This window comes from Myotis daubentonii, chromosome 7 (assembly GCF_963259705.1).
Source record: "Myotis daubentonii chromosome 7, mMyoDau2.1, whole genome shotgun sequence".
In the NCBI taxonomy this organism is placed as follows: Eukaryota; Metazoa; Chordata; class Mammalia; order Chiroptera; family Vespertilionidae; genus Myotis; species Myotis daubentonii.
In genome coordinates, this window is record NC_081846.1 from 9,465,480 (window position 1) to 9,489,417 (window position 23,938).

Here is a 23,938-nt window from a genome sequence, read left to right on the forward strand (position 1 = left end):
GAGGAAACATCTTTTCTGACTGCTCATTGGCTAAGCTCCCTGTATGCCACTGGTAATATTCTTTTTTTTAAAATATATCTTATTGATTTTTTACAGAGAGGAAGGGAGAGGGACAGAGTCAGAAACATCGATGAGGGGAATGTGCCCACAACCAAGGCACATGCCCCTGACCGGAATCGAACCCGGGACCCCCCAGTCCGCAGGCCGACGCTCTATCCACTGAGCCAAACCGGTTAGGGCCACTGGTAATATTCTTAGTAACTTGGGTAATAAGAATCCGAGAAGGTGATGTAGGGTTTTTCCACCTCACTCCTGGAGAAAAAAAACAAAGGTCTGCTGCTGGAGGGCTAAGAAATATCATATCCCGCCCTAGCCAGTTTGGCTCAGTAGATAATGCTCCGGCCTGCCTACCACAGGGTCTAGGTTCAATTCTGACCAAGGGCACGTACCTAGGTTGCAGGCTCTTCCCTGGCTGGGGCCCAGGTCAGTGCTTATGCAGAAGGCAACCAATCAAAGTGTTCCTCACACTTTGATGTTTCTGTCTTTCCCTGTCTCTTCCACACTCTCTAAAAATCAATGGAAACATATTCTCAGGAGAGGATAAAAAAAAAAAGTAAGAAATGTCATATCCTATGAAAGACACATCTTGAAAATACCTAAAGAATGTTGTCATTTTTTCATGGTGAAGGGACTGGAGTCCATGGTGGCTGCAGTGACTGGCAGTGGCTGCAGCAGCGGAGTGATGGGGCTGGTGCCTTCCTCTGATCAGACCGGTCGCCTTCCACAAAGGGAGGCCAGACTGCGGCTTAGGCCCGCTCCCCAAGGGGAGCAGGGAGCAGGCCTAAGCCATCAGTAGGACATCACCTGAGGGCTCCCAGTATGTGAGGGGGCAGGCTGGGCTGAGGGACCCCCCTGTAGTGCACAAATTTCATGCACTGGGCCCCTAGTATATGTATAAAAGCCCAGCAACTGAAGGGTGGAACCACCAGAATCACCGACCAGTCACTATGATGTTCACTGACCACCAGGGGGCAGACACTCAATGCAGGAGTTGGCCCCTGGTGGTCCCACTGTGCACTCCCATAGTGAGAACACTGCTTGGCTGACCGAGATGAGCAGCTGCTCCCATTGTGAGGAGGCCCAGGGTGAGGCCAAGTCTCTGTACCTATCAAATACCTGAGACAATCCAGACTCTGGCCTGACCCCACAAGCTGATGCAGGCCCTCTAAGGGGCATTCTAGAAAGAGCGCAGGTAGCTGGCATAGGTGAATGACAAGAGGGGACATGACTGTGGACTCTGTCCTGCTGGCTGAGGATCCTGGAGCACAGCTGCCCTGAACAACCCCGATGGTGTCACCAACCTGGCATCACACCATCGAGGACATTCACCGAGTGGCTTTGGGGTGCAAAGCTCTCCACCAGGTTCCCCCAGGACACAGAACCTGACATTACCCAAGACATTACCCCAAAACATCAGCTCAGACTAATTTCCTCATTCAGCAGCTACTCAGAGGGTGGATCCATGGCCACTTGGCTAAGCAGGATCAGTGGGGCTCCCACAGGCCATGCCCCCCCCCACCCCCCCCCCCCCGCCGCACAAATCTGTGCACCGGACCTCTAGTTAAAGTTTATATGTGCCATGAGATGAAAAGGGCTGAAAATTGCTGATTTAAATGGGCATTTAAAGTTCAACTCTTCATAGCTGTATAGCTATTTTATTGATGAGAATCACTGATTGGCTACTTCCTCTGCACACCTACCCTCTTACTCGGGATTGAGCCTACAACCTGGGCATGTGACTGGGAATTGAACTGTGATCTCCTGGTTCAAAAGTCAAAGCTCAAACAGAGGCACAACAGCCAGGCAGGCATTGCATGTTTAAAAATTCTTGCCACATACACACTGGTTGAAAAACGTTTTAAGTGAAAGCCCATCTGAAAAGGCTATATACTTTGTGATTCCAACTTCATGACATTTTGGAAAAGGCAAGACTAGACAACAGTAAAAAAGATTAGTTATTGTAAGTTGAGGGCTGGAGGGAGGGATGAACAGCGTATTTTTACAGCAGTGAACATACTGTGTTTTATGACGAATGCATCATCACACATTACATTGCCTTGAAACCTATCTGCGAGCAGAACTATCTAAACAAATATAATGGAATTAACAGCAAAAATAAGCCAGAAGGTAGGCTTTGGGTGATTATGTCAACATAGGCTCATCTATTACAGCAAATAAACCCTCTGGTGATGGATGGTGATAATGGACAAAAATCTTACTACAGTGACTTGATAATTCAGACTTGGCTGTAAAGGATCTGGAAACTTCTGTTATGTCCTGAGGAGCACATGACCTTAAACCATTTGCAAAATCCCATTCAGGGGGAGACAGGAAAGCAGCAATATTAAATCTGAACAGGAATATAAGGGAGAACAAATTCTTCTTGGTTTATCTTTAGATCTTTATATCCTGTAATTATTTTTACTTTTTTATTGAACTTATGGGGATGATCTTGGTTAAGAAAATTATAATTCTGTAATACAGCATCTATATTATACAATGTGTTCAACACCCCATGTAATTTGATTTAGAAAAGGTGTAAGTCCCAATGCTGGCATTCACTAAAATAAAAACAAAGCTAAATATTTCCAAAACTGAGGGAAACCTCCTAATAGAAGAAACATGTCCATTCTTTAAAGTGACAAGAAACAATAAAATGGTGCTAAAAACCAAATTGTCCAGATTCATATAAACTTCATAAACAGAAAAAAATTTATTCTGAATAGATCATTTTATACAGAAATCATTGTAAAAGATGTTCATTACTTAGCTATGGACTTAACAAATCATAAACAAGGCAATATAAAAGTTTAAGAAATTTACAAAAGCTGTACAAAATAACTTAATTAGACTGATACAGTCTATAAAATCTCCTCTTTCGCTGTACAATTAGAGATCTATGTAGTTTTTTTTAAGGGATGAAAGAAAGGATGTTTTAAGGCTTCTTTGAGAGTAATCCTTTTAGATGGCTCATACTCCAACATTTTCTGAATGAGGTCAAAGAGAAGCTCATGTTCAGCATCCTGAGAAAGCATAAATTCCTGAAAGGAAAAGAAACAGTCAACAGCTTTTTCTACTACCACTTGTACTTTATTTCTCCACCATAAAGAGGGAAAACTCAAGGATCATTTAAGCAATGACCCAGGCTTACCTTTAGAGGTTTACAACGCCTTGAAACATATCTGCCAGCAGAACTGTGTTCATCCCAGTCCAATCGATCATGATGGAAATATTTACGTTTCCTAAGAGTAAGTCAATATCCATGTTTATGTTGACAATGAAAATTTAAAATCTAATAGTGATTGGTTTAATCATTTATTATGTTTATAGATCAGACTAGTATTTTCCAGATTTCAAAAGACAGCCTAGTGAGATCGTTACTGGCTTCCCGCAAAATAATCATCAGCTACTTAAGTGAAAAAGCATTACTGTTTTATAGTTCTAATCAGGACAGGTGACCAACTGGTACTAAGGAAGGCACCTACTCTCAAAACATACCTGGTTTTCTGTATCATATGTTTTGGTAAAGGTCCAAGAATCCTTTCCATCATTGCTAGGTGCTCCTTACTATCATGTGTCTAAAATAATAAAGAAAACTTGTTAACTACCTGAACTTGCATGTTATGCCTCGTTCTCATTTAACATAGCTGCTATATTTCTAGTCCCTACATGGTTTAGACACAAGGAAGGATGTGATCACTGAAAAAGGCCTACTTTTAGCAAGTTACAGCTAAAAAAAACAAACCAAAAAAACATAAGCCTTACAGATCACCAAAGATTCCCCCAATTCAGCAAGTTTATTTAATAGATTAAAAAATACTTTAAACAAAATCATAAATTATGAAATGCCCAACAGAATCACAATACCGTAATTTTATTTCTTTATATTTATCTACAACTAATAGTCTATGATGGGGAGGGGGGTACAGCTACGGAAATATATGTATGATTTAGTGTACATTCATATAAACAGGCACTTATACAAAGAAAGCACTTACTGGAAACACTGTAAAGCCAAGGTAATATTCAATAAGAATACATCCTATACTCCAGACATCACATGGTTGGGACCATCCTAAGGCTGTAAGATAAAGCAAACTGTCAGGGGGAAAAATCCTCAATGTTTCTTTTCTTTTTTTTTTTTTTTAATTTATTTTATTGATTTTTCACAGAGAGGAAGGGAGAGAGAGAGACAGAGAGTTAGAAACATCGATCAGCTGCCTCCTGCACATCTCCCACTGGGGATGTGCCCGCAACCCAGGTACATGCCCCCGACTGGAATCGAACCTGGGACCCCTCAGTCCACAGGCCGACGCTCTATCCACTGAGCCAAACCGGTTTCGGCCTCAATGTTTCTTAAAAACATTTTTTTACATGTGCATAAGTTGATGTTTGAGATAGTAAAGATCCTAAAGCAATCACTTAGTCCAAGATTAAATATAGTAGGATAGTAAGAGTTAGGATTCTGGAGATACTAGTTTCAAGCCTTAAGTCAGGCTCTTGAGGCTAGTGATTGGAGAGAGGGGGGAATTTTCTTTTTTCCTGAGCCTCAATTTCTTAACCTGTAAAATGGGCACACTATGCCATATAAAGACTACACATGCAAAGTATCTGGGACATAACAGGAATTAAATGATTATGTTTTCAAACTATAAGTAAAATTTAAAATCAGTTTCAGTAAGATAAAGGTTCCCAAAGCACAATTAAATACTTACCTAAAATAACTTCAGGAGCCCTATAATGTCTGGTAGATACCAATGTACTGTGATGTTCATCATCATATGTTGCACTTCCAAAGTCCACAACTTTAATATCTGGATTTATTAAGGTACGTTCATCACGTTTCTAAAAACCATAAATGATGGTTAAGAAAGTATTAATATTAAGAAAGCATTAAACATTCATTTAGAACTATGAAGTTAATACATGAAAGACTTACCATTTTGGGATTATATGCCTCTGTGTAGTCAGACTGCACAAATAAAATGTTTTCAGGCTTTAAGTCGGTATGAGTCAACTTATTACTGTGCAGAACTGAGAATGAAACATAAAGAGTAGCTGTACTCTACAAATCAAAACCCAAAGTCCCTACCAACAAAAAACACACCTCTCTGATGTCTTTGCCACAAGCCTGAAGAAGTGGCCAACATTCAATTAGTCCGCTAGACAACCGCCCAGGACTGAAACCCACTACCCTCCTTAAAAAAATTAGCACGCCAACAGCTAACATTTCATAAAAAATACTTACAATTCACAGACTTGCATATCTGATATGCCATCTTCCTGATATGATCCAGTCGAAATGGCAGAAAACCATTCTCCTTAATAAAATCGTAAGTACTAAGTCCTAGTAATTCAAATACAATGCAAATGTGACCACGATGCTCAAACCATTCCAACATCTGGACACAGCGGCTACAAACACATGAAAAATAACTTAGTACAGCTTCTTATAATCGTCTTAAAATCTACCTAGAGCCATTTTCTAAGTTCTATTTTGATACTTACAATGTACTATTGGGGTCTGTTGTATTTAAGTGTTCCAGCACTTGTATTTCTGAGCGGGCAGCTTCACAGTATCTATCCACATTTTTAACTATTTTTACTGCTACATGTCTACCTCCCCTGTTAGAGAAAAATCCAAGTTATAAATAAAAATAATCAAGGTATTTTAATGCATTTTTCTATCACTCTCTTCAAACTGTACACACTTCTACTTTGATTGTATGTATTATCTTTTAATTGCAACCTAAAGTAAGCAACTAGAATGACCTTTAAAAAAAAGATGGCCATAGTTGGGCCTCGTGAGACAAGAAAATACTATTTTCCTTAAATAAAATCTGTTCTCAGCTTAAAACTGAAATTAGAGGCTGCATATACTATTAATTACTACTACTTAAAAATAAAAACAGCTCTAGCTGGTTTGGCTCAGTGGATAAGAGCGTCAACCTGCGGACTGAAGGGTCCCGGTTTTGATTCTGGTCAAGGGCACATGCCTGGGTTGTGGGCTTGATCCCAGTAGGGGACATACAGGAGGCAGCCAATCGATGATTCATCATTGATGTTTCTACCTCTCTCCCTCTTCCTCTCTGAAATCAATAAATATATATTTTAAAAATAAATAAAAAGATATATAAGAATAAAAACAGCTAGTATCTTTTACTGGGAGTTTCTTACAGACAAGTAAAAAACCCAAGGTAAAGGGTAAAGATGTATCTAACTCATGGTCAGACTACATTCTAAAGCTATATATGTTTTCTTTTAAAAGATATGTTGATTTTTTTCTTCTTTTGAGTAGAGATTTCAACCAGCTGCATCCTGCATGCCCCCCTACTGGGGATCAAGCCCAAAACCTGGGCATGTGCCCTGACTGGGAATTGAATCTGTGACCTCTTGGTACATGGGCCGATGCTCAGCCAACTGAGCAACACTGCCCAAGGCCAAATATATTTTCTATACTGATCACTGCAAGTACAATGACAGGAAAGGAAACTTACACTTTATGATCAATGCACTCCACGACTTTTCCAAAAGCTCCTTCACCTAAAGTATCAACAATTTCATCTACAAGAGAAAAATAAATCTCAGTCACATCAAGAAGTGAAAACATTTTGCTTATCATAATGCTATAAATGCAGATTATTCTAGTTGATGCTAAATTCCCTTATCACTATTTTATTGGTCAACACTGTCAAAAAACATGTAACTATTTTTATGTCTAATTTCAGTCTTAAAGCTAATTTCATTTAACTTGATTTACTGTTTTGGAAGTTCTATATAACAAACATTAAATTTCTAAAGAAAGCAAAAATACAATTCCCCCCCCACCACCAAAAGAAATGGAAAAAAACAAACAAAACAAAAAAACAGAAAGAGAGAAAAGATTTCCAAATCCCTGAAATCTTAATCTATATATAGATATGTTATCTGAAAAGTTAATAAGTGTTGAAAAATATTCTATACATCTTGCACTTAGTACGTCTCCACTCTGACAGATCAGGTGACCCTCCTCATCATCCTCTACACTCCTGGATCTTTTCCTTCGGTGACTCTTCTGGAAACGTCAAGTGGGCGGCACCAAGATCATCCAGCCAATCAATATACCCGAGTGAATTCAGGGCAGAATACGAAATTCATTCAGCGGGGAGATATTCAGGCATTCAGATACACGCCAGGCCACAAACGGTTGGCAGGAGCAATTTCAAATTCAGTCCCCAGAAATTCACAGGGCACATAGTTTATGTTAACAGGAGAAAAACATGGCAAGGAACAGATTTTCAGATAAGATACTCAAAGTGGCAAGGCAACAAAACATAACACAATTGTTTTCTTAAAAAATGCTTAGTTGTAGCATTCACTGAAACATAATTTTAAGTTTCTAGTGTCCCAATTTACTGTTGCAAAATCACAGGATGTAATATTTACTTGTCAAAGTAGACTGTGGCCAAATTAAGATTTCCTAACTAATCTAAGAAAACAAAATATTAAGATAGCAAATAAAACTGAAGTCCTAATTTGGGGAAGAAAAATTTTTTTTTGGTATACAAGAATAACACCATGACACTTTAAACGCCATCTGAGCTGATCTCCAAATTAATACACATTCCATAATGTTCAAATCTGTTAAATGGTGGGCTTAGTGAAAAAAAAAAAAAAAAATCAGAGCGAATGTGTTGCTAGAACAAAGTTACATCTAATCCTCATTATACAAATATAAAAGGCCTAGTCTACTTTCGTGGTAAGGCTTCAATTTATCAAAAATCAGATTTCTTGAAGTACCATGAAAAATCTGTCAGACTAAACTGCTATCATTGCAATAAGCTAACCTAAATTAAATCCCCTCCACTATTTCATGGAAATGACAGTTGCCAACTAATAACAAAACCTATTAAGTAACTAAATATATACTGTACTTAGGGCATTTCCTATCCAATGCACAAATAGAAAGGATCCTGCAAGTTAAAATTGAGATAACTTCATCTTAAACAGAACTTTCTCAAATGGTCAAACACAAATTAAAGTTTCTTGCTCCAAGGGGAAATAAAATCTCCAAAGGTTTTGAAAGCGCTCCTACCGCGTGTGATCGGCGATGGGTGGTGCTGTGCTGAGTCCGGTGCTTGCTTTTATAGCTACTCCGTCCACTCCGGCCAGAGGACTTGCTGCTGTGGTTCTGGTATCTGCCTTCATGGTCCCTGTGGCGATGCCCGGGCTCACACCCTTGACTGTAGTCATTTCTATATTCATCAACGTAGCGCCGGCTATAATAATCTCTCTCATTTAGAGACCGGCTTTCCAAATAATGACTAGAAAAACAAAAACACACACTTCCTCAATGCTTCACGCTAATACCGAGTATCCTCAGCTTCTCAGTAAATCCAAGACAGTAAACACCCTAAGACTTTGTTTTCTCCCACCACCACCCCCCCCCCCCCCCACACACACTTTCACAAGCAGCACAGGCCCCCGGCCGCGCCCTCCTCACCTGTCCGAGGTTTTCGCGGGGTCGTACTGGCAGCGCTTGCTCTCGCGGGCGCTGCTGGGGGACCGCCTCGCCCTCTTGCGGCTGCTGCTCCTCCACTTGGCGGCCTCCCAGTCCTTCTCGTCCCAATCGGCACCGTAACTTCTCTTCGAGTGCCTCATCTGCGGGAAACACAAGTCCCCCAGCTTTACAGGGCGCCGCCCGTCCGCCAGGGACGGTTTGGTAAAACCCTCTGCAATCCGCTCCGGCCGTGACCCTGCGGACCGACTCCTGCGGGGGAAACTTAGCCCAGTTCACCGGATGCGACTCTCCCCTCCGAACGGGCCTCCAACACGGGCCTCCGACTCACACGCAACCGTCCATGTTCTCATGTTCTCGAGACGGAATCATTTATTGTCTAAAACTCCTGTAAAGGAGGTAAAGCGACCGAACTGGCCAGGCCTTCAGCCGGAGACACGACACGATCCCGTCGCTGAGCGCCACGCCCCAGCACGCCCTGCATCCAGCGTCTCCTCAGGGCCGTCTCACACCGGCTGCTTACACCGTCGGGTGAGGAGGGGGGCGCCATCTTCCTGCCATCGGTGTCTCCAACGAAAAGCCCTAACTTGACTCCCCCCGTCTCCGCGCTCACTCAAACGGCCCCGAGCGGGGCGCAGACATTCCACACACAAGATGCCCGACCACACACGCCTGCAAATACTCTATCGTTTCTTTCCCCGGGATCCCAGACCACACCGAGGGGGCACTTCAGTCCTGCGAGAAGCGACTGGACGTGAAGGGAGAGCGCCTTCCACCCGGGCCGCGCCTTCCGTCTTTGTCGGCACAGTTCCTCACAGAAGCGTCATTGACGAGGAACCACGGTAAACACCAGCCGCGACGGGCGCCCCGCCGCCGCCATCTTACAGCGCGGGAGGCGGCGGCTGCTGCACACAAGATGGCGCCCGGGCGCGGCCCGCCCCACCCCCGCCTCGCAAACACGGTCACTCTCCTCCGCCAGCGTCTGGGGCGTCGAGGTTCCAGCAGAAACTCGCGCCGACAGGCTGGACGGAGCCGGATGGGGCGAGGGAAAGGGCTCGCCGTGCAGGAGACCGCGGGCGGCGTCCTACGGGCCCGGGTAGGGCGGCATCACCGGGCGCTCGCGGGGCGCAGACACGGGGCCCTGACACCAGCCCGCCTCCCCCAGCGCTTACCGTCCTGGCCAGAGAGTCGAAGCCGAAGGAGACAAAGCTAACGCGACAGCGGAGAAGGCCCTGCACGCTGGACGGGCTCCGACCGCAAAATGGAGCTGACAGCCGCTGCGTCAGGGCTCTTCTGAAAAACACTGGTGACGCTGCAGCGAGGCTCCGCCCCCGGGCGGGGCGTGCGCAGGCGCAGGGGCGCATGCGCAGGAGGGGGAGGCGGGGCGCAGGGCCCCGTGTGCGCAGGCGCCGTGGCGTGAGAGGCGCTACTGAAGGTGACGGGGAAGCTGCGGCCCCGGGGAAGCTGCGCCGGCGGCCATGTTGGCCAGGGTCAGCGTTGGACAATGGGGAAGCACTAAAGTGTTAGAACAGTCTCGTCTGTGCTCACTGAAGAGTGTATTCGTGAACCTGGAGACGAGGAAAAGTGTGTTCTTTAGCGCACATTATGTGTGGGCTGAGTGTTTTGGGAGTGTGTTCCCAATTAATTTTACTAATAGCAGCCACTATCTCACAGGTGACTGTACACAGGACCTTTACAGAGGCAGTTAAGGTTCAATGAAGTCACTAGTGGAACCTAATCCAATGGGACTGGTGTCTTTCCTTATAGAGACTAGAGGTCCGATGCACGAAATTCGTGCAAGAGCAGGCCTTCCCCGGGCTGCACTTGGCTTCCCCCTGGCACTTGAGACACGGGCTTCCTTCCCTCAGCCCTGGCTTCATCAGGAAGGTCATCCTTCTGGACATCAGGTCTAATTAGCATATTATGCTTTTATTATCATAGATTGGACACAGGCACACACAGAAAGACCATGCGAAGACAGAACACGGTCACCTACAAGCCAGAGAGGCACCAGTGTGCACCCGCCCCCCCCCCCCCCCCCCCCCCACACACACACCTGGATCGCTCATCTCTCAGTCCAGGTCAAGGCTGGCAAATTTCCCTAAAGGGCCAGATATGGTCTCTGTTGCTACCAAGCGTTATTGCTGCTGTAGCAAACCAGCCAGACAATACATAATGGACTGGGACTGCGTTCCAAGGTGTTATTTACAAGAGCAGATGGGCAGTCTGTTTCGCCAACCTCTGATTTAGATATTCCTCTCCTTTTAAAGAGAATTTTGGTTGGTCAGCAATATTATAGTCGTCTTTGCAGTGTAACACATGGAACATCCAGCCCCCAAACACTAACGTGAAATCAGTGGGAGTGGACAGAAGTCATTATTCTGGATCTTGCCCTCAAGGTGGGCAGCCAGGATACCGCCCTACCTATTCGGCTATAACCGAGCTGATTTTATAAGGAGCCCAAAAGTGACCATAGTGACACTACTTTAAAAAATGGCAGCGTTTAAAATAAAAATTGAGGGAATGCCAGCCAGTACCAAAACATCCTGACAATGAGTAAAAGCCTCTTAAAAGTGATGACAAAAATTCAATGACATGTTTGGAGAAGAAAGAGATCTGCCGGGAGCCGGTCGGTGCTTGCTGTTTCAAGGGACCTGGCATATATGGCATACTGTTCTTAATATGTTTGCTCACCTTCTTGGCACTATGTGTTTTAACCAAGGTCTCTGAGAAAGGTGGTTTCCTCAGGTAGGGATTTTCCCCTGAAGTTAGGGAGGGAATAAAACCTCTTAACCAAGTGCCTGGCGGGTAATTAATCACTTTAACTATGAACAATCATGCTTAAGCTACATAATCTTTACTCCCTGGAATGGAGATAAGAAACGCCCTAACCTTTGTAATAGAGATTGATAGGATTGAATCAACTGGTATAAATACAGATGTAACTAGACAGCAAGACACAGAACTTAGGAGACAGAACTTAGAACACAGAACTTAGGAGACAGAACCTACACAGAACATTCTCTAGAGACAGAAGAACTTCGCTGGAGAGAACATGGCAAAAGATCCTGGACAGAAACTGGCCTCAGAACCTAGAGACAGAACCTAGCGAGAGAACATGGCAAAAGATCCTGGACTGAACCTGACTACAGAAATTGGCAAGAGAACCTGACTAGAACCTGGTGACTGAACTTGGCTGGAGAACCTGGACAGAACCTGGCTGGAGAACCTAGCAAGAGAACATGGCTCCAGAACCTGGCTGGAGATCCTAAGCAGAACCTCTCTGGAGATCCAGACCAGAACTTGGCTGGAGATCCTGGCTAGGCTGCTGATCAACTGAACACTGTCTCCGTGTCCTTCCTTCTTCGCCGACTCCATCTACGCCTTTGGGAACCCCTGGACCTGCTGGGGTTGGACCCCGGCATCGATCAGGAATAAGAAGTGCAAAACAAACTCTGGCCAAAAAGGGCCTTTCATACTAATTCTAGAAACCTAAATGGTTAAAAGGCTAAAACAAAAATGTGAGAACATTAGTATAATTGGTGCCTCAGTTTAGTGGAAGGTATAGATGGTAACCAGAGGACAGCTACAAGCTCAACTCCCAACTCCCAAACTGTAATTAAGAAAGAACCAAAACATTTCATCAGCCATCTGCAAAAATAATACAAACCAAAAAATGCTTAGTTTTAGGAATACCCAAAATCTAATCAAGGCAGTAAGTGGAAAACATTCTTGATAAAATCAACAGCAGAGTCTGATAAATGACCTGGTTAGGTACTGCTCTAGTGGAGATAAATAAAACAGCTTCCATTACTTAATACAGAACATGACATGCCAGAAGCTTTACAAACATAATTTCTTTTAATCCTCACCATAGTCTATGAGGGAATATTATTTATGAATAAGAAAACTAAAGCTTGGTAAATTAATTTGCCTAAAGTTACTAGCAGGGAACAGCTGTGATTCAAACACAGACAGTACTCTACAACTGGTGTTCTTAACCAACTAACTGCATTTTTCAAATGGATCATCTGTCGAACATTATCCTGCCATATTTTAAAAGGTATGTTTTCAAAAAATGTTCCATGGGCAAATCGGTTGGGAAATTTTGAGTGTTTACTGGACTCTAGGGTATCTCTGAGCCCCTATTATAAATCTAAAGACCAAAGAAAATAGCAGATGTATTGGCTGGCCTTTCTATATACTACTTCATCTTGTCTTTCTTCTTTGTAACCTCACAAAGTGAATAATTAATGGAAAATAATACTTCCACGATGTGGACTAGATATAGAAGTTTATAATTAGGCTGCTCAAAAATGACTGATTTGAAACTCAGCATTTAAAAATGATTGTTTTTATGTAACAAAAGGCAAACATTTTTTTTTAAAAATTAAACTTAAATACATTGGAAATAGTTATAGTAAAGAATATATGCTCAATCATAAGAGTATAAGTTATTTGGTTCCCCTTGGTACCACGGACTCAGAAGGTCTTAGTTGTAAACAAGCAGGATGATACAATCTCTGACATAATTCAAGCTGGGTAAACCGCAATAGGTGTGTTCCTCAAATAGTCTGCCAAGTATTTGTCCATGCCTATTATAACTATTGAGCAAATGGGTTGGCATGAATAGTTATATCCTTAATGTGTACATCATTAAGAGGTCGGTATGTCTTCTCATTTACTGGTAACTTCTCCAATTCATCTAGAGTCTCCAGACCATCTATTACCCTGAAAGAGAAATAATATAATGGATGAAAATTTTCTGATTGAAGCACAATATCCATATATGTATAGCAATTACAGTATTCTTAAGAGAAAAGGACCGTCCCAGTCTATCTTGTTTAAGCCACTGTTTTTCAGATCTGTTAGTTGCTGTAAAATGCTATCTCAATGAAAAGACATATTACTGTTAATTTGCATAATGGACCAGAAAAAACATATTAACCTGTCTTGGAGAAAATCAGGAAATAGGCTGAGAGAGGTTATAATTTCCCAAGGTCACAGGGCAGGTTAAGTTGGGCTTACAGTCCAGGTAAGTTTAGCTCTTAGACTGCACTTTCCATATTAGTTATGCTACTATCACAGCCACTCATATGCATCCTTTGCAATGAAATTCCAAAGACGAATATCATAACCAGGATACTCACTTTCCAAATACTGTGTATTTCATGTCCAAATGTGGCTGCTTGCCATAGGTGATGAAAAACTGAGATCCATTGGTATTTGGGCCATTATTAGCCATAGATACAACACCTCTAACGTTGTGCTGCAAAAGACAGTCCAAGGTATTAATTTATCTATGTTTTTAAATAAATATTCCAAATACCGGACTAAAACAAGACATGCACTCTTTAACCTCCCAATATTTAAGGAACCAAGAAAACATTTAATCAGCTTCAATTTGGGCAAACCCAAATATTCAGTTGCTGTATTATCTGTATCACTGACCACTTATATTGTTTATATATCAAATCATATCCCCCAATTAATTTCATTTTCACTTTGGAGACATATAGCCACAAACACTTTAAGTAGTACCAATGTATAATAGAAATAATCCTTACATTTATGTTATGCTGGAATGAAATGATCAGGCAGACAATAAAACCAAAATCCCCATAATCTCTTCACACACACACTGGACTCTGGCTAGTTTATCTGTAAAACAAGGGAGTTTGGACTAGTTCTGGGTTTACTCATAATTCAAACGCTCACAAAGGTCAGCAGATAGTAAGTTGATGAGTGGGCAGAATGTAAACATTAGGGAGTGGTGGAATCTGGCTAGAGGAATAATATATCTCTTGCCCAATGTCTTTAAAAATTTTTTTTTAACTAATGGCCATATAGAATGCATCTATGGGTCTTCACCCATTGGCAGTCAGTTCATAACCCCAGGACTAGGTGATCTAGGCTATTGTAGGAATTAACAGGGAACCTTAAAATATAATCAAGGTGGGATCGGTTCTACTGATGATTTTTCTCTATATTTGTGAGAGGGGGAGGAGAAGGAGAGGAGGTAAGGTCCTACTTTTTTATTCTATTTTATATATTTTTATTGATTTCAGAGAGGAAGGGCGAGGGAGAGAAAGAACATCAATGATGAGAGAGAATCACTGATCGGCTCCCTCCTGCATGTCCCCTACTGGGGATTGAGCCTGCAACCCAGGCATGTGCCCTTGAATAGAATCAAATCCGGGACCCTTCAGTCCCCAGGCCAATGCTTTATCCACTGAGCAAAACCGGTTAGGGCTACTTTTTTATATTTTTAAAACTTCCACTAGTGAGTCTGTAACAGCAGCCAACGTTGAAAACCACTGGTTTAGGATTACAGATCAGTGTTATGAAAACTGCCATTAATTAATGTCTAAAAGGTTGTTTTGTTTCTAATTCAGGAAAGGATGATTTTTAAAATAACGTATCACTTCCTAACCTCAACTCCTATAACAAGGGTAGTATTTCTTTATGATAGAAAAGCAAAAAGATAAAATAAATTACTCCTAGTCTAACTATCCAGAGGTAAATACTGCAATTTAATCTTTTTTCCAGAAAATCCACGGTATATTCTAATGTAACTGAAATATAATATACTAAATTACATATTCTGATTGAGGGGAATTTGTCTCTCTTGTTTATTTGCCTCTCTTTTTTAAATTATGAAGTTATCATTCTGTGCAGATACAAAGTTTAAAAGACAACATAATAAACTGTTAATTGATGTCATCTCTGGGAAGTGGTTTTATTTTTTGTTTTAGAGAGCGAAAGGGAGAGGGTGGGGGGGAGAGAGAAACACCAATCGGCTGTTTCCCACGCACACCCCAACAGGAGATCGAGCCCACCACCTGGGTGTGTCCTTGACCAGGAATCAAACCAGTGACCTTTTAATGCAAGGGTCGACAGTCAACCAACTGAGCCACATGGCCAGGGCTGATTTTTTAAAATAGGTATGCATCAGTTTTTTAATTTTAGAAAAAAAAAATCTTTAGAAAGTTTTAGAAATAATATGATAAAGAAAATTAAAATCCCTAATTTTACATGCTAACGATATATTTACATGCACTTCTCTTTTAACCTTACTGAAATCTACCTCAGGCATTAAGTAACGTTAACATAGAGATATTTAAACATCTAACAGATGATAAAAGTTGGATATTGATAATGGCAATATTGCAACCAGGTCTCCCCATTCTCAAAAAAGGCCAATGGTTCATGTCATCCAACAAGAATTTTATAGTGAGACATGTAAGCCCTTTTGGTATGTTACTGATTAAACATTTCAGGCCAGACCCAAAGATGAGCTCACTTAATATCAACATCCATGTGATGGTGAGATTCCAGCATATATTTTAGGCTAGAACTGCCATTTATATTTTCCTCCTGATATCATTTATCAAGTGTGCAGAAACTACAAAAAGAGTGGGTATATATGTTCACTTGTGATATTAACTTGTGTTACTACAACATATGTATCAAAGTTTCCAAGTGTATACATGGAATGAAAAAATAATTTTAAAGCTTGGGGACATACCTTAAGATATTCACTGTATTCATCCTCAAATTTCTTGCCCCAGATACTGTTACCTCCTCTTCCGGTACCTATATTACAAGACAAATAAAAGAAGTATCTAATTAGAGAAAGGCTTTATTTTCTAAAACTTCAGGGCTTTTTGTAACTCTTAAAGTACAAATAAAATTTGATATGTCCTCTCTTAGATCCCAAAATTTCACTTTATAAACCAGAAAAATAAAATATCTCTACAAAAAACCAAAAACTCTCCTTATCAATATTCATCTTTCAGAGCTTGGTACTAGTAGCTTCACCTTAAATACTGCTTACTATTATAAGGTAGCCCAATTATAAATACTCCATGTGCTTTTATTTTTCTATTCTTTGTCTCTCCCCCCGCCCTCTTCATACTATATACCATTAATTCTCTAGCTATTAATGGGATAACTTACCTGAGGGGTCTCCTGTTTGAACCATGAAACCCTTGATATTTCTATGAAATATACAGCCATTGTAGTAATTACTGGCACAAAGAGCCAAGAAATTCTGAAGAGAGTAAAAAACAATGATTGAGAAATCATGTAGCAGAAACACTTAAGGTAAAGAACTAAGTGTATTTACTAAAAACACTATAACAGCATATTTAAACTATGTCTTTTAGGCATTACTTTGGATGATGTTGCTTCTCTGCCTAAAGCACTTTTATGGCTTCCTCCGGGTTTTGGAATAAGATACAAACTCCTAAGCAGGGCCTACCTCTACATCTCTTGATAATGACCCCTCCCGTGTGGCTCACTATGTTAACCCCATCGGCCTTCTGAAAATTCATCCCACAGAGGCAGGCTCTCCTACCTTGAGGCCTTTGTACCTACCATCTCTACACCTGGAATGTTCTTTCTATATCTTTTCATGGAGATGCCTTCATTACCTTTCACACTCAGTTTAAGTAGTATCCCTTTCTTGGCTAGGCCTGCCTTCACCTTCTTTTAAATAATTCCTTCCCCATTATTCTCTATCTCAACATTTTATTTCCTTCAAGGCATTATCAAGCTCCAGAATTAGTTTTTTTCTAGAATAAATTCCCTCCCCCCTATCTGTCTCCCCACCTAGAATATTGGCTCCACAAGCGCAAGGAATGTGTCCTGTTCATCACTGTGTTTCCAAACACTGTCAAGATAGCCTTTCACGAGTAACTATTGAATGAGTAAATATGCATAGCTGACTTTTCTTCCTTCTATCCTTGTCATTTAAACAAGTGAAATAATGTAACATACAGTTCTCTTACCTGATATCTAATGATTACTTATGTTTCCTAAGGAAAATGAGCCCAAAGGAAAAGATGCCAGCCACCCTATCTGCCCTTCAACATCAGGAAAGGTAAGTGGAAATCAGGCCAGAAATGATGATGGCTGGTTTTTCCTGACAGTGGTTTCATACAAAAGTGTTTTGGGTTTTTTGGGACATTGTTGGCTTTTTAGATCAGTCAGTTTCAAAATGGTTATCCTGCTGCATTAACTCATTTTTTGTTTGTTTATAACGGTACTCACTTCACATGCTTTGGGTGTCCTCTCGCAGAAGATTTCTATTTTAATATCACCTACATCTGTATGCAGTGTCACCGACTAAAAAGGAGACAGAATGTGAGAACAAATGAGATTTCTTCAGGTGACTTTATGCACTGTATGACTTCCCTAACTAGATATTAAAGACATTAAAGACAAAGTACATAAAAACAGAAATACTATTTCAGAGATGACCTGTCCACAAAGCAGCTCTTAGAGAAACTGTACTCCTTCAAAATTTACTTCAGCAGTAGAAAAAAAGCTCCAGGATGTAAATATCTGTTAGGGTAAAATGGTGTCTATGCTACAAAATTGCGGAGCAAATATTTTGATTGAAATAATTATTTTAAGTTTGAATTTTTCATCAATAAAAACATAAACAATTGTAATGTTAGAATGACTTATTTAAATGGCATTCACCATCGTTAATAGTTATTGAAAAAGGGTATGAGAATGACTTTCAAAACATTGTTTCCACCCTTTCCCTTATGTAATTTAATTATGAGGGACAAGGTTAAAAATTCCTTTCTCCACCAAAGGCAGGACACAAGAAGCATCAGTGTTTCTAGATTCTAACTGTGCAGAGGTAACCACAGTCCTTCTTTTCCATGGTACTCTATTTTTTTTTTAAACATATTTTATTGATTTTTTACAGAGAGGAAGGGAGAGAGAGAGAGAGTTAGAAACATCGATGAGAGAGAAACATCGATCAGCTGCCTCCTGCACATCTCCTACTGGGGATGTGCCCGCAACCCAGGTACATGCCCTTGACCGGAATCGAACCTGGGACCTTTCAGTCCGCAGGCCGACGCTCTATCCACTGAGCCAAACCGGTTTCGGCATAGTACTCTATTTTTGTTTTCTGTTTGTTTTATCTGTTGCTTCGGTGAATACCCTTTTGTTATCCCATTCCCAAAAGAAGGAAAATCATTATTCTGGAGCTTCCTTGCTCATTTTAGGTTAGTATTTAGCAGTCAGAGAGCATGGCCAGGTTGGGGATAGAAAGCAGGGGCGTGTGTGTTGGGGAGAGGGATGGGGGTCATTGCTCATTGCTGTTTTCCACTTCAAGCTCTAGTTGCCCCCCTTAAATACAGAGCAAAGGGTTCCAGTTAAAATTATAATACCAGGGCTAAGCCCTTCTGCTCCGCCTACTCTCCCTTTTCATCTCTATCTACCTTGTAGTCAATCTCTTTCTATAAAAGGAAAATTCTCTCAAAACATAACTTAAAAAGTAATGCTGCTTATTTCTCGTTTTGTTTAGAACCATTTTTCACTGCCTTGCCATTGATATTTCCATGCAGTTTTCCTTCCCTTGACTGAATTTCTAGAAATTACTTACAATGAAAGACATTCATAAGAATTCTATAAAACTTACCATTTTTCTTCTTGATGGTTACTGTTGCTTAATTTCTGTCTTATCGAGAAAAGTTCAAAAAAGAATCTCCATTCCCAAAAGAAAAAAAAAATTAAGTTCATTTTTTTCTCTCTTCTCGCATGCTTATGTTTACTGCATATTTAAAAGAAAAAGTCTCGAAGACTCCCCCCCCACCCCCCAGTAATAAAAATCGGGTGTCGGAAGGGGTGAAGAGACCCTACCCGACTTGAGCGCCAACCCCGCGACGGCCCGGCCCCTCCCCCAGCGCCGCCGGGCGAGTCCTCCCCGAGCCGGTGCGCGGCCGCCCCTGGGCCCCGGCCTGCCCTCCGCGCGGCCGGCTCTCTCGGACCCTGCAGGGCGTGGCCCTCCCCTCCAAGGCGCCGCTTAAAACGCCCTAATCGCAGTGCCCTCTCTGCTTCCTTTCCCCAGCACTGGTCCTGCTACACCATGTGCTTTCTTACTTTACTCGATCTGCTGTTTCAGCAGCAGCCTCTCCACCCGGAACGCTCACGCCCTGCAAGTATCTGAATAAACCAGCGAAAAATGAGCGCGTCACCCCATCCCTTACCACTTCGGGGAGCACAGCTGCGGCCAAGACAGAAAAGGTGCGATGGCAGGTGCCCCCCGCCCCAGGTCTGAAGATTCCAAATTCGTTTCGTGAGGCCACCGGAAGCCGAGCACCGGACCCATCCGAGAGGACGCCCCTCGCGGGCCCGCCTCCTCCGCCCCCCCCCCCCCCCCCGCCCCTGTCGCAAACCACCGCGACTAGCACTAGGGAGCCGGTGTCAGGTAGCCCACCGGGACCACTGCCGACACGGAAAGGAACTCTTCTCACACTAGGGCAGGAATCCCACCCGGAACTACTCTGGACAGCCTCTGGCAGTGCCTGGCACTCAGCGGTAGAATGGGAGGGACCACTTCCGCCCGGCGCCTGCCCCAGCCAGTTCCCACGCCGCGAGATCCCGCCCGGGGCCGGAAGTGACGCGCGAGGAGCGTTCTCGAGACCGGTGAGCATCCGGCCATTTAAATCTCGGCGGACGAAGCTGCGGACCTCGGGTTTGTGCGGGCTGCGGCCGTTCTCCGAGGGCTGCTGTGAAAGGGGGCAGAGGAGGAGGTAGGGACAGACACGGGGCTGCCGCGGGAGATCTCGCCTGGGGCGCCCGTGGGCTGGCCACCGGCTCTTCACCATGCTGGCCGTGGCCTGCATGTAGACGAGGTAACCTAGAAGGTGCAGTTTTGCAGCTGTAAAGTGGGACCTACTAATGTTATTCAGTAAACACCGTGCTGACTCGAGGTCAGGTATGGTCACCAGCTTTACGTTTCAGTATTGCGACCAACTATGAGCTGGGCACTTCCTTCCTCAGAGTTGGAAATCGCAGTGGCTAAGTAACTGGTTACGCAGCTGTGACTCTGGCGGGGGGGAGGGGATGGTCAGTATGGCGTTAGAGTCCTTGCTCTTGTCCAGCATGCTATGCTGCCTCTCATCCTGAATTCTGGCATCAAGTCAGGCAGCTTTGCTGTCGCCTGATCTGTGAGATGAGGGGTGTTAGTTCCAAAGGCAATTTCAAATGTAACTTCACTGCCCCGCTTGCCAGATTTAGAAGGGCCTGGAGAGTGGAGTGCTGTCAGGCTGAGGACTCTGGAGGGTGGAAGAGGTATAAGGACATTAGAAGATCTTCCAGGACCGTAGGCTGGAGTGGTTAACAGAGGCTCCTCAGCACTTCAAATCATATATTGAATAAATACACACATCTCATCTATATATATAAAAGCCTAATATGCAAAGTGTGCCCTTGGGAGTTCCATCGCTCACTGTGACATGCACTGACCACCAGGGGGTAGCGTGGAACCAAGGAAGGCCCCAGCTGCCAGCCAGCAGCCGGCAGCTGCTAGGGACCCTACCTGTGCATGAATTTCATGCACTGGACCTCTAATATTAAATATTTTTGCTGTAGAAATGTCTTAAAATTGCTTTTGAAATCATTGGGTTGTGAATCTTTTAATTAAATTTACTCTTGGCTATGCTTTCTTGTTAATTATTGCGCAGACTATGAAATGCTTTTCTTCAACAATTGAAGAATGGAGTTGGCAATGTCATTTTTTGTATTGGATATAGCTGTCTAGAACAGCAATTTTCAATTGTTGCCACAAGAGTTTTTAAAACATGCAAAACCTGACCATTTAGTCAGGAGTACTGACCTCTTTTCCCATAGATTGTCAAATAAAAATAACAACAGCCAACCCAGCAATAGCTGTCGGGGTGAATGAATCAACATTATACAGTACCTAGGTTTTTTGTCAGATTGGCAAAAAAATATATTTTTTGGTGTGCCGCAGAATTTTAGTAATTAGTTTATGAATGCCATGAGATGTAACAGCTTGAAAATTGCTGCTCTTTTAGGCTTACAGGCTCTGAGCACTCCCACCTCTTGAGCCTAGCTTTCCTGTAGCAGGTGTGGGCTCAGGGGCAGCAGCCCTGTCTTTTCCTGTCTGGACCCTGCTCATTTGGAGTGACTCATCTGTGCATCTTATAAAGTACTTAAATTATATATATATGTTTGTAAATTTTTTTTAACAAATTAGTTTTTAATATACCACCCTAATTCCAAACTCTGCTGAGGTGGGGTGGGGGACAGTGCCGGTCTGCAGTAAGCGTTTAGTGCTGGCCTGTGTTGGTGATACTGAGATATGTAAAAGATCGTTCCTGTTTCCCAGTAACATTAGCTCACTGGGGAGACAGACATACAGGAATCTAATATTATGAGAATACTTGGGCAAAAATGGGTCGGGGCAGGAGAGAGACACCGAAAAGGAAGATCTGTCAAGAAAAGGCTTTATTTTAGGAAGTTGAAGGAGACTTGGAAAGAGGGGTAATATTTAGAGAAATGGAGAAGGCAGGAGTGGGGCTGAAGCAGGGATGGGGAGAACTAGAGCAAGGGTGAGGTACTCTGGGGCAGAGGGGGTGAGCATCTGTGTAGTAGGTACCAGGCTTGTGCGAGTGACTTACACATAGGAATGCACTTGCTCCTCTCGATGGCCTGTGAGGTGGGTTGTAGTGTTTCTGTTTTATAGATGAGGAACAAGCTCAGAAAGGTTACGTAACCTACCTAAGAAAATGCTGGTAAGTGGCAGGGGCGGTGCCTGCACCCAGGTATGTACGACTGCAGCTCCTTTGCTCCTGTTTTGCAAAGGTACGGGCCTAAAGTGTGCATGTGTACCATTGTTTGTGTTTTGACTTCAGATATCCCGTTCTTCCCGGTTTCTGTATGTTGTCATCTCACCTACGCCTGGTCCCCACGAGAGTCCAGCTTGTTCGTTCCCTGGTCCGCAATCCTTCCTCTTCCTTCATGGACCTGAAGGCTCTCCTTTCCTCCTTGAATGACTTTGCCTCCCTCTCCTTTGCTGAGAGCTGGGACAATGTTGGATTACTGGTGGAACCAAGCCCACCACACACGGTGAACACACTCTTCCTGACCAATGATTTGACCGAAGAAGTGATGGAGGAGGCACTGCGGAAGAAGGCTGATTTCATTCTCTCCTACCATCCGCCCATTTTCCGGCCCATTAAGCGCATAACCTGGAAAACCTGGAAGGAGCGCCTGGTGATCCGCGCGCTGGAGAACAGAATCGCCATTTACTCTCCCCACACGGCCTATGATGCCGCACCCCAGGGGGTCAACAACTGGCTGGCTAAAGGGCTCGGTGAGAAGCCTCTTGCTCTCTCATGTTTCTTATTCTCCCTATAAATGCTTGGAAACTTTAGAACGTCTTTTCAGCAGAGTTTTCACTGCTCTAGGGTGGGATCCTTATTGTGTATGCAAAATATATTTTAAAATAATGTTGCTGAAATCTGGCAACCAAATGACATTTGAAAAATAGCATTTTTATGACTCATGAACAAGGCGAGCCTGGGAAATCCTCATGCTAGTCTGAGCTTTGTGATTCCTCACTCAGGTGGCATAGTACCTGCCACCCGGCCACTCCAGAAATGCTTGTTAAATTGAACTGAAAGCTTGGGCCTCTCTGGCACATACTTAATATGTCACTCATATAGAGCAGAGTTTTAATGAGGGAATTCAGCACATGTGTTTTAGCTTTACTTTTAGTAAGTCTTTCTATAGTTTACTTGTTTTGGGCTGAAGCTTTTATAAGGCTATAAGCTGGATTGATGTGGTCAAGTAGCTGTGAGGATTTACACACTGAATCATGTTGTACATGGGTAAATTTAATAAGCAGCACAACTGCACGTATCATCTAAAACTGCATCAGTCTTTCTTGGCCAAATTTTTGTGGTATTTAAGAATACTGGAAAATAATTCAAAAAATAAATTTGATTTTGTATGTCTGCATTAAATCCCCCATTGTTGGGTAACGGTTGTATAGGAAAAGGATATGTGTATATGTGTAGTGTATATAAGCATCTGAGAATGAATTTTAAAAATACTAATTTCTTGTAAGTTTGGGGCATAATAGTTTATCTTTTTAATTAAAAAACAAAACAAAACACAAAAACTCCCATTTTCCTACCATTTTTTTCAAGGCGTTTGCACCTCCAGGCCTATACATCCTTCCAAAGCACCCAACTACCCAACAGAGGGAACACACAGGGTAGAATTTAATGTTAACCACACCCAAGACCTGGACAAAGTCATGTCTACGGTGAAAGGAATTTCGGATGTTTCTGTCACTTCCTTTTCTGCTAGGTACAGTATATTTTCCTCTTTTCTCGGTGGGTACTTATTTGTAAAGATCTTCCTTACAAATTCTATAATTCTGACATTTAGGTTCGAAACATGGTTTTCCCTGGGATGTGTTTACAAAACAGCCTGCTTCTCATTTGGGTCCTCAAAGGAGGAGAACCATGGGAGCTTTTCAAAGCAATAAAGATGATAAGTAACACTATTTCCTCTGTGGGAGGGACTGTACTACACATTTTA

At 42.6% G+C, this 23,938-nt stretch overlaps 3 protein-coding genes across 12 annotated transcripts in view; 1 reads left to right on the forward strand and 2 right to left on the reverse strand.

Annotated features, from left to right (window-relative positions):
* Positions 1-2,749: 2,749 nt before the first annotated feature.
* CLK1 (CDC like kinase 1) lies at positions 2,750-9,888 on the reverse strand. 6 transcript variants are annotated; one of them, XM_059702702.1, is made up of 13 exons: positions 9,730-9,888; positions 8,543-8,700; positions 8,135-8,363; positions 7,024-7,114; positions 6,558-6,624; positions 5,569-5,685; positions 5,309-5,475; positions 5,000-5,094; positions 4,776-4,905; positions 4,059-4,141; positions 3,559-3,638; positions 3,212-3,302; positions 2,750-3,101 (listed from the first exon to the last, which is right to left on the reverse strand). In XM_059702702.1, exons 2-13 carry the CDS (start codon positions 8,698-8,700, stop codon positions 2,958-2,960), a joined length of 1,452 nt encoding a protein of 483 aa, XP_059558685.1. In that variant the 5' UTR covers positions 9,730-9,888; the 3' UTR covers positions 2,750-2,957. The 6 variants fall into 6 exon arrangements, with proteins under 6 accessions (XP_059558685.1, XP_059558687.1, XP_059558686.1 ...); XM_059702704.1 differs by having other exon boundaries at positions 9,334-9,837; XM_059702703.1 differs by lacking the exon at positions 5,569-5,685.
* A 3,007-nt stretch (positions 9,889-12,895) lies between these two features.
* Positions 12,896-19,681, reverse strand: PPIL3 (peptidylprolyl isomerase like 3). 2 transcript variants are annotated; one of them, XM_059702753.1, is made up of 7 exons: positions 19,570-19,681; positions 19,002-19,067; positions 17,612-17,686; positions 16,517-16,610; positions 16,086-16,153; positions 13,708-13,826; positions 12,896-13,288 (listed from the first exon to the last, which is right to left on the reverse strand). In XM_059702753.1, exons 2-7 carry the CDS (start codon positions 19,002-19,004, stop codon positions 13,162-13,164), a joined length of 486 nt encoding a protein of 161 aa, XP_059558736.1. In that variant the 5' UTR covers positions 19,005-19,067; positions 19,570-19,681; the 3' UTR covers positions 12,896-13,161. The 2 variants fall into 2 exon arrangements, with proteins under 2 accessions (XP_059558736.1, XP_059558737.1); XM_059702754.1 differs by lacking the exon at positions 19,570-19,681 and adding an exon at positions 19,463-19,514.
* A 192-nt stretch (positions 19,682-19,873) lies between these two features.
* NIF3L1 (NGG1 interacting factor 3 like 1) overlaps positions 19,874-23,938 on the forward strand; it is a 118,546-nt gene continuing 114,481 nt past the window's right edge. For 3 of the 4 annotated variants that reach the window (XM_059702752.1, XM_059702750.1, XM_059702749.1), the window contains exons 1-2: positions 22,268-22,703; positions 23,542-23,704. In XM_059702752.1, coding sequence (XP_059558735.1) covers positions 22,268-22,703; positions 23,542-23,704 — 599 coding nt within the window. Of the gene's footprint in view, positions 20,009-22,242; positions 22,704-23,541; positions 23,705-23,938 lie in introns of those variants that run through there. The other variant, XM_059702748.1, reaches the window with a different exon arrangement.

What these genes read in the sequence shown, in the direction of transcription:
- CLK1 (XM_059702702.1), bottom strand. Translation starts at nt 8,700, where the DNA reads ATGAGGCACTCGAAGAGAAGTTACGGTGCCGATTGGGACGAGAAGGAC. An exon ending in ACAGACCCCAATAGTACATT is followed by an intron (nt 5,476 to 5,568) that starts GTAAGTATCAAA and finishes ATGTGTTTGTAG; the next exon opens with CCGCTGTGTCCAGATGTTGG. An exon ending in GGCGTTGTAAACCTCTAAAG is followed by an intron (nt 3,102 to 3,211) that starts GTAAGCCTGGGT and finishes TTTTCCTTTCAG; the next exon opens with GAATTTATGCTTTCTCAGGA.
- PPIL3 (XM_059702753.1), bottom strand. An exon ending in GGACACCCAAAGCATGTGAA is followed by an intron (nt 16,611 to 17,611) that starts GTGAGTACCGTT and finishes TACTCTCTTCAG; the next exon opens with AATTTCTTGGCTCTTTGTGC. An exon ending in TCAAACAGGAGACCCCTCAG is followed by an intron (nt 16,154 to 16,516) that starts GTAAGTTATCCC and finishes CTTGTAATATAG; the next exon opens with GTACCGGAAGAGGAGGTAAC.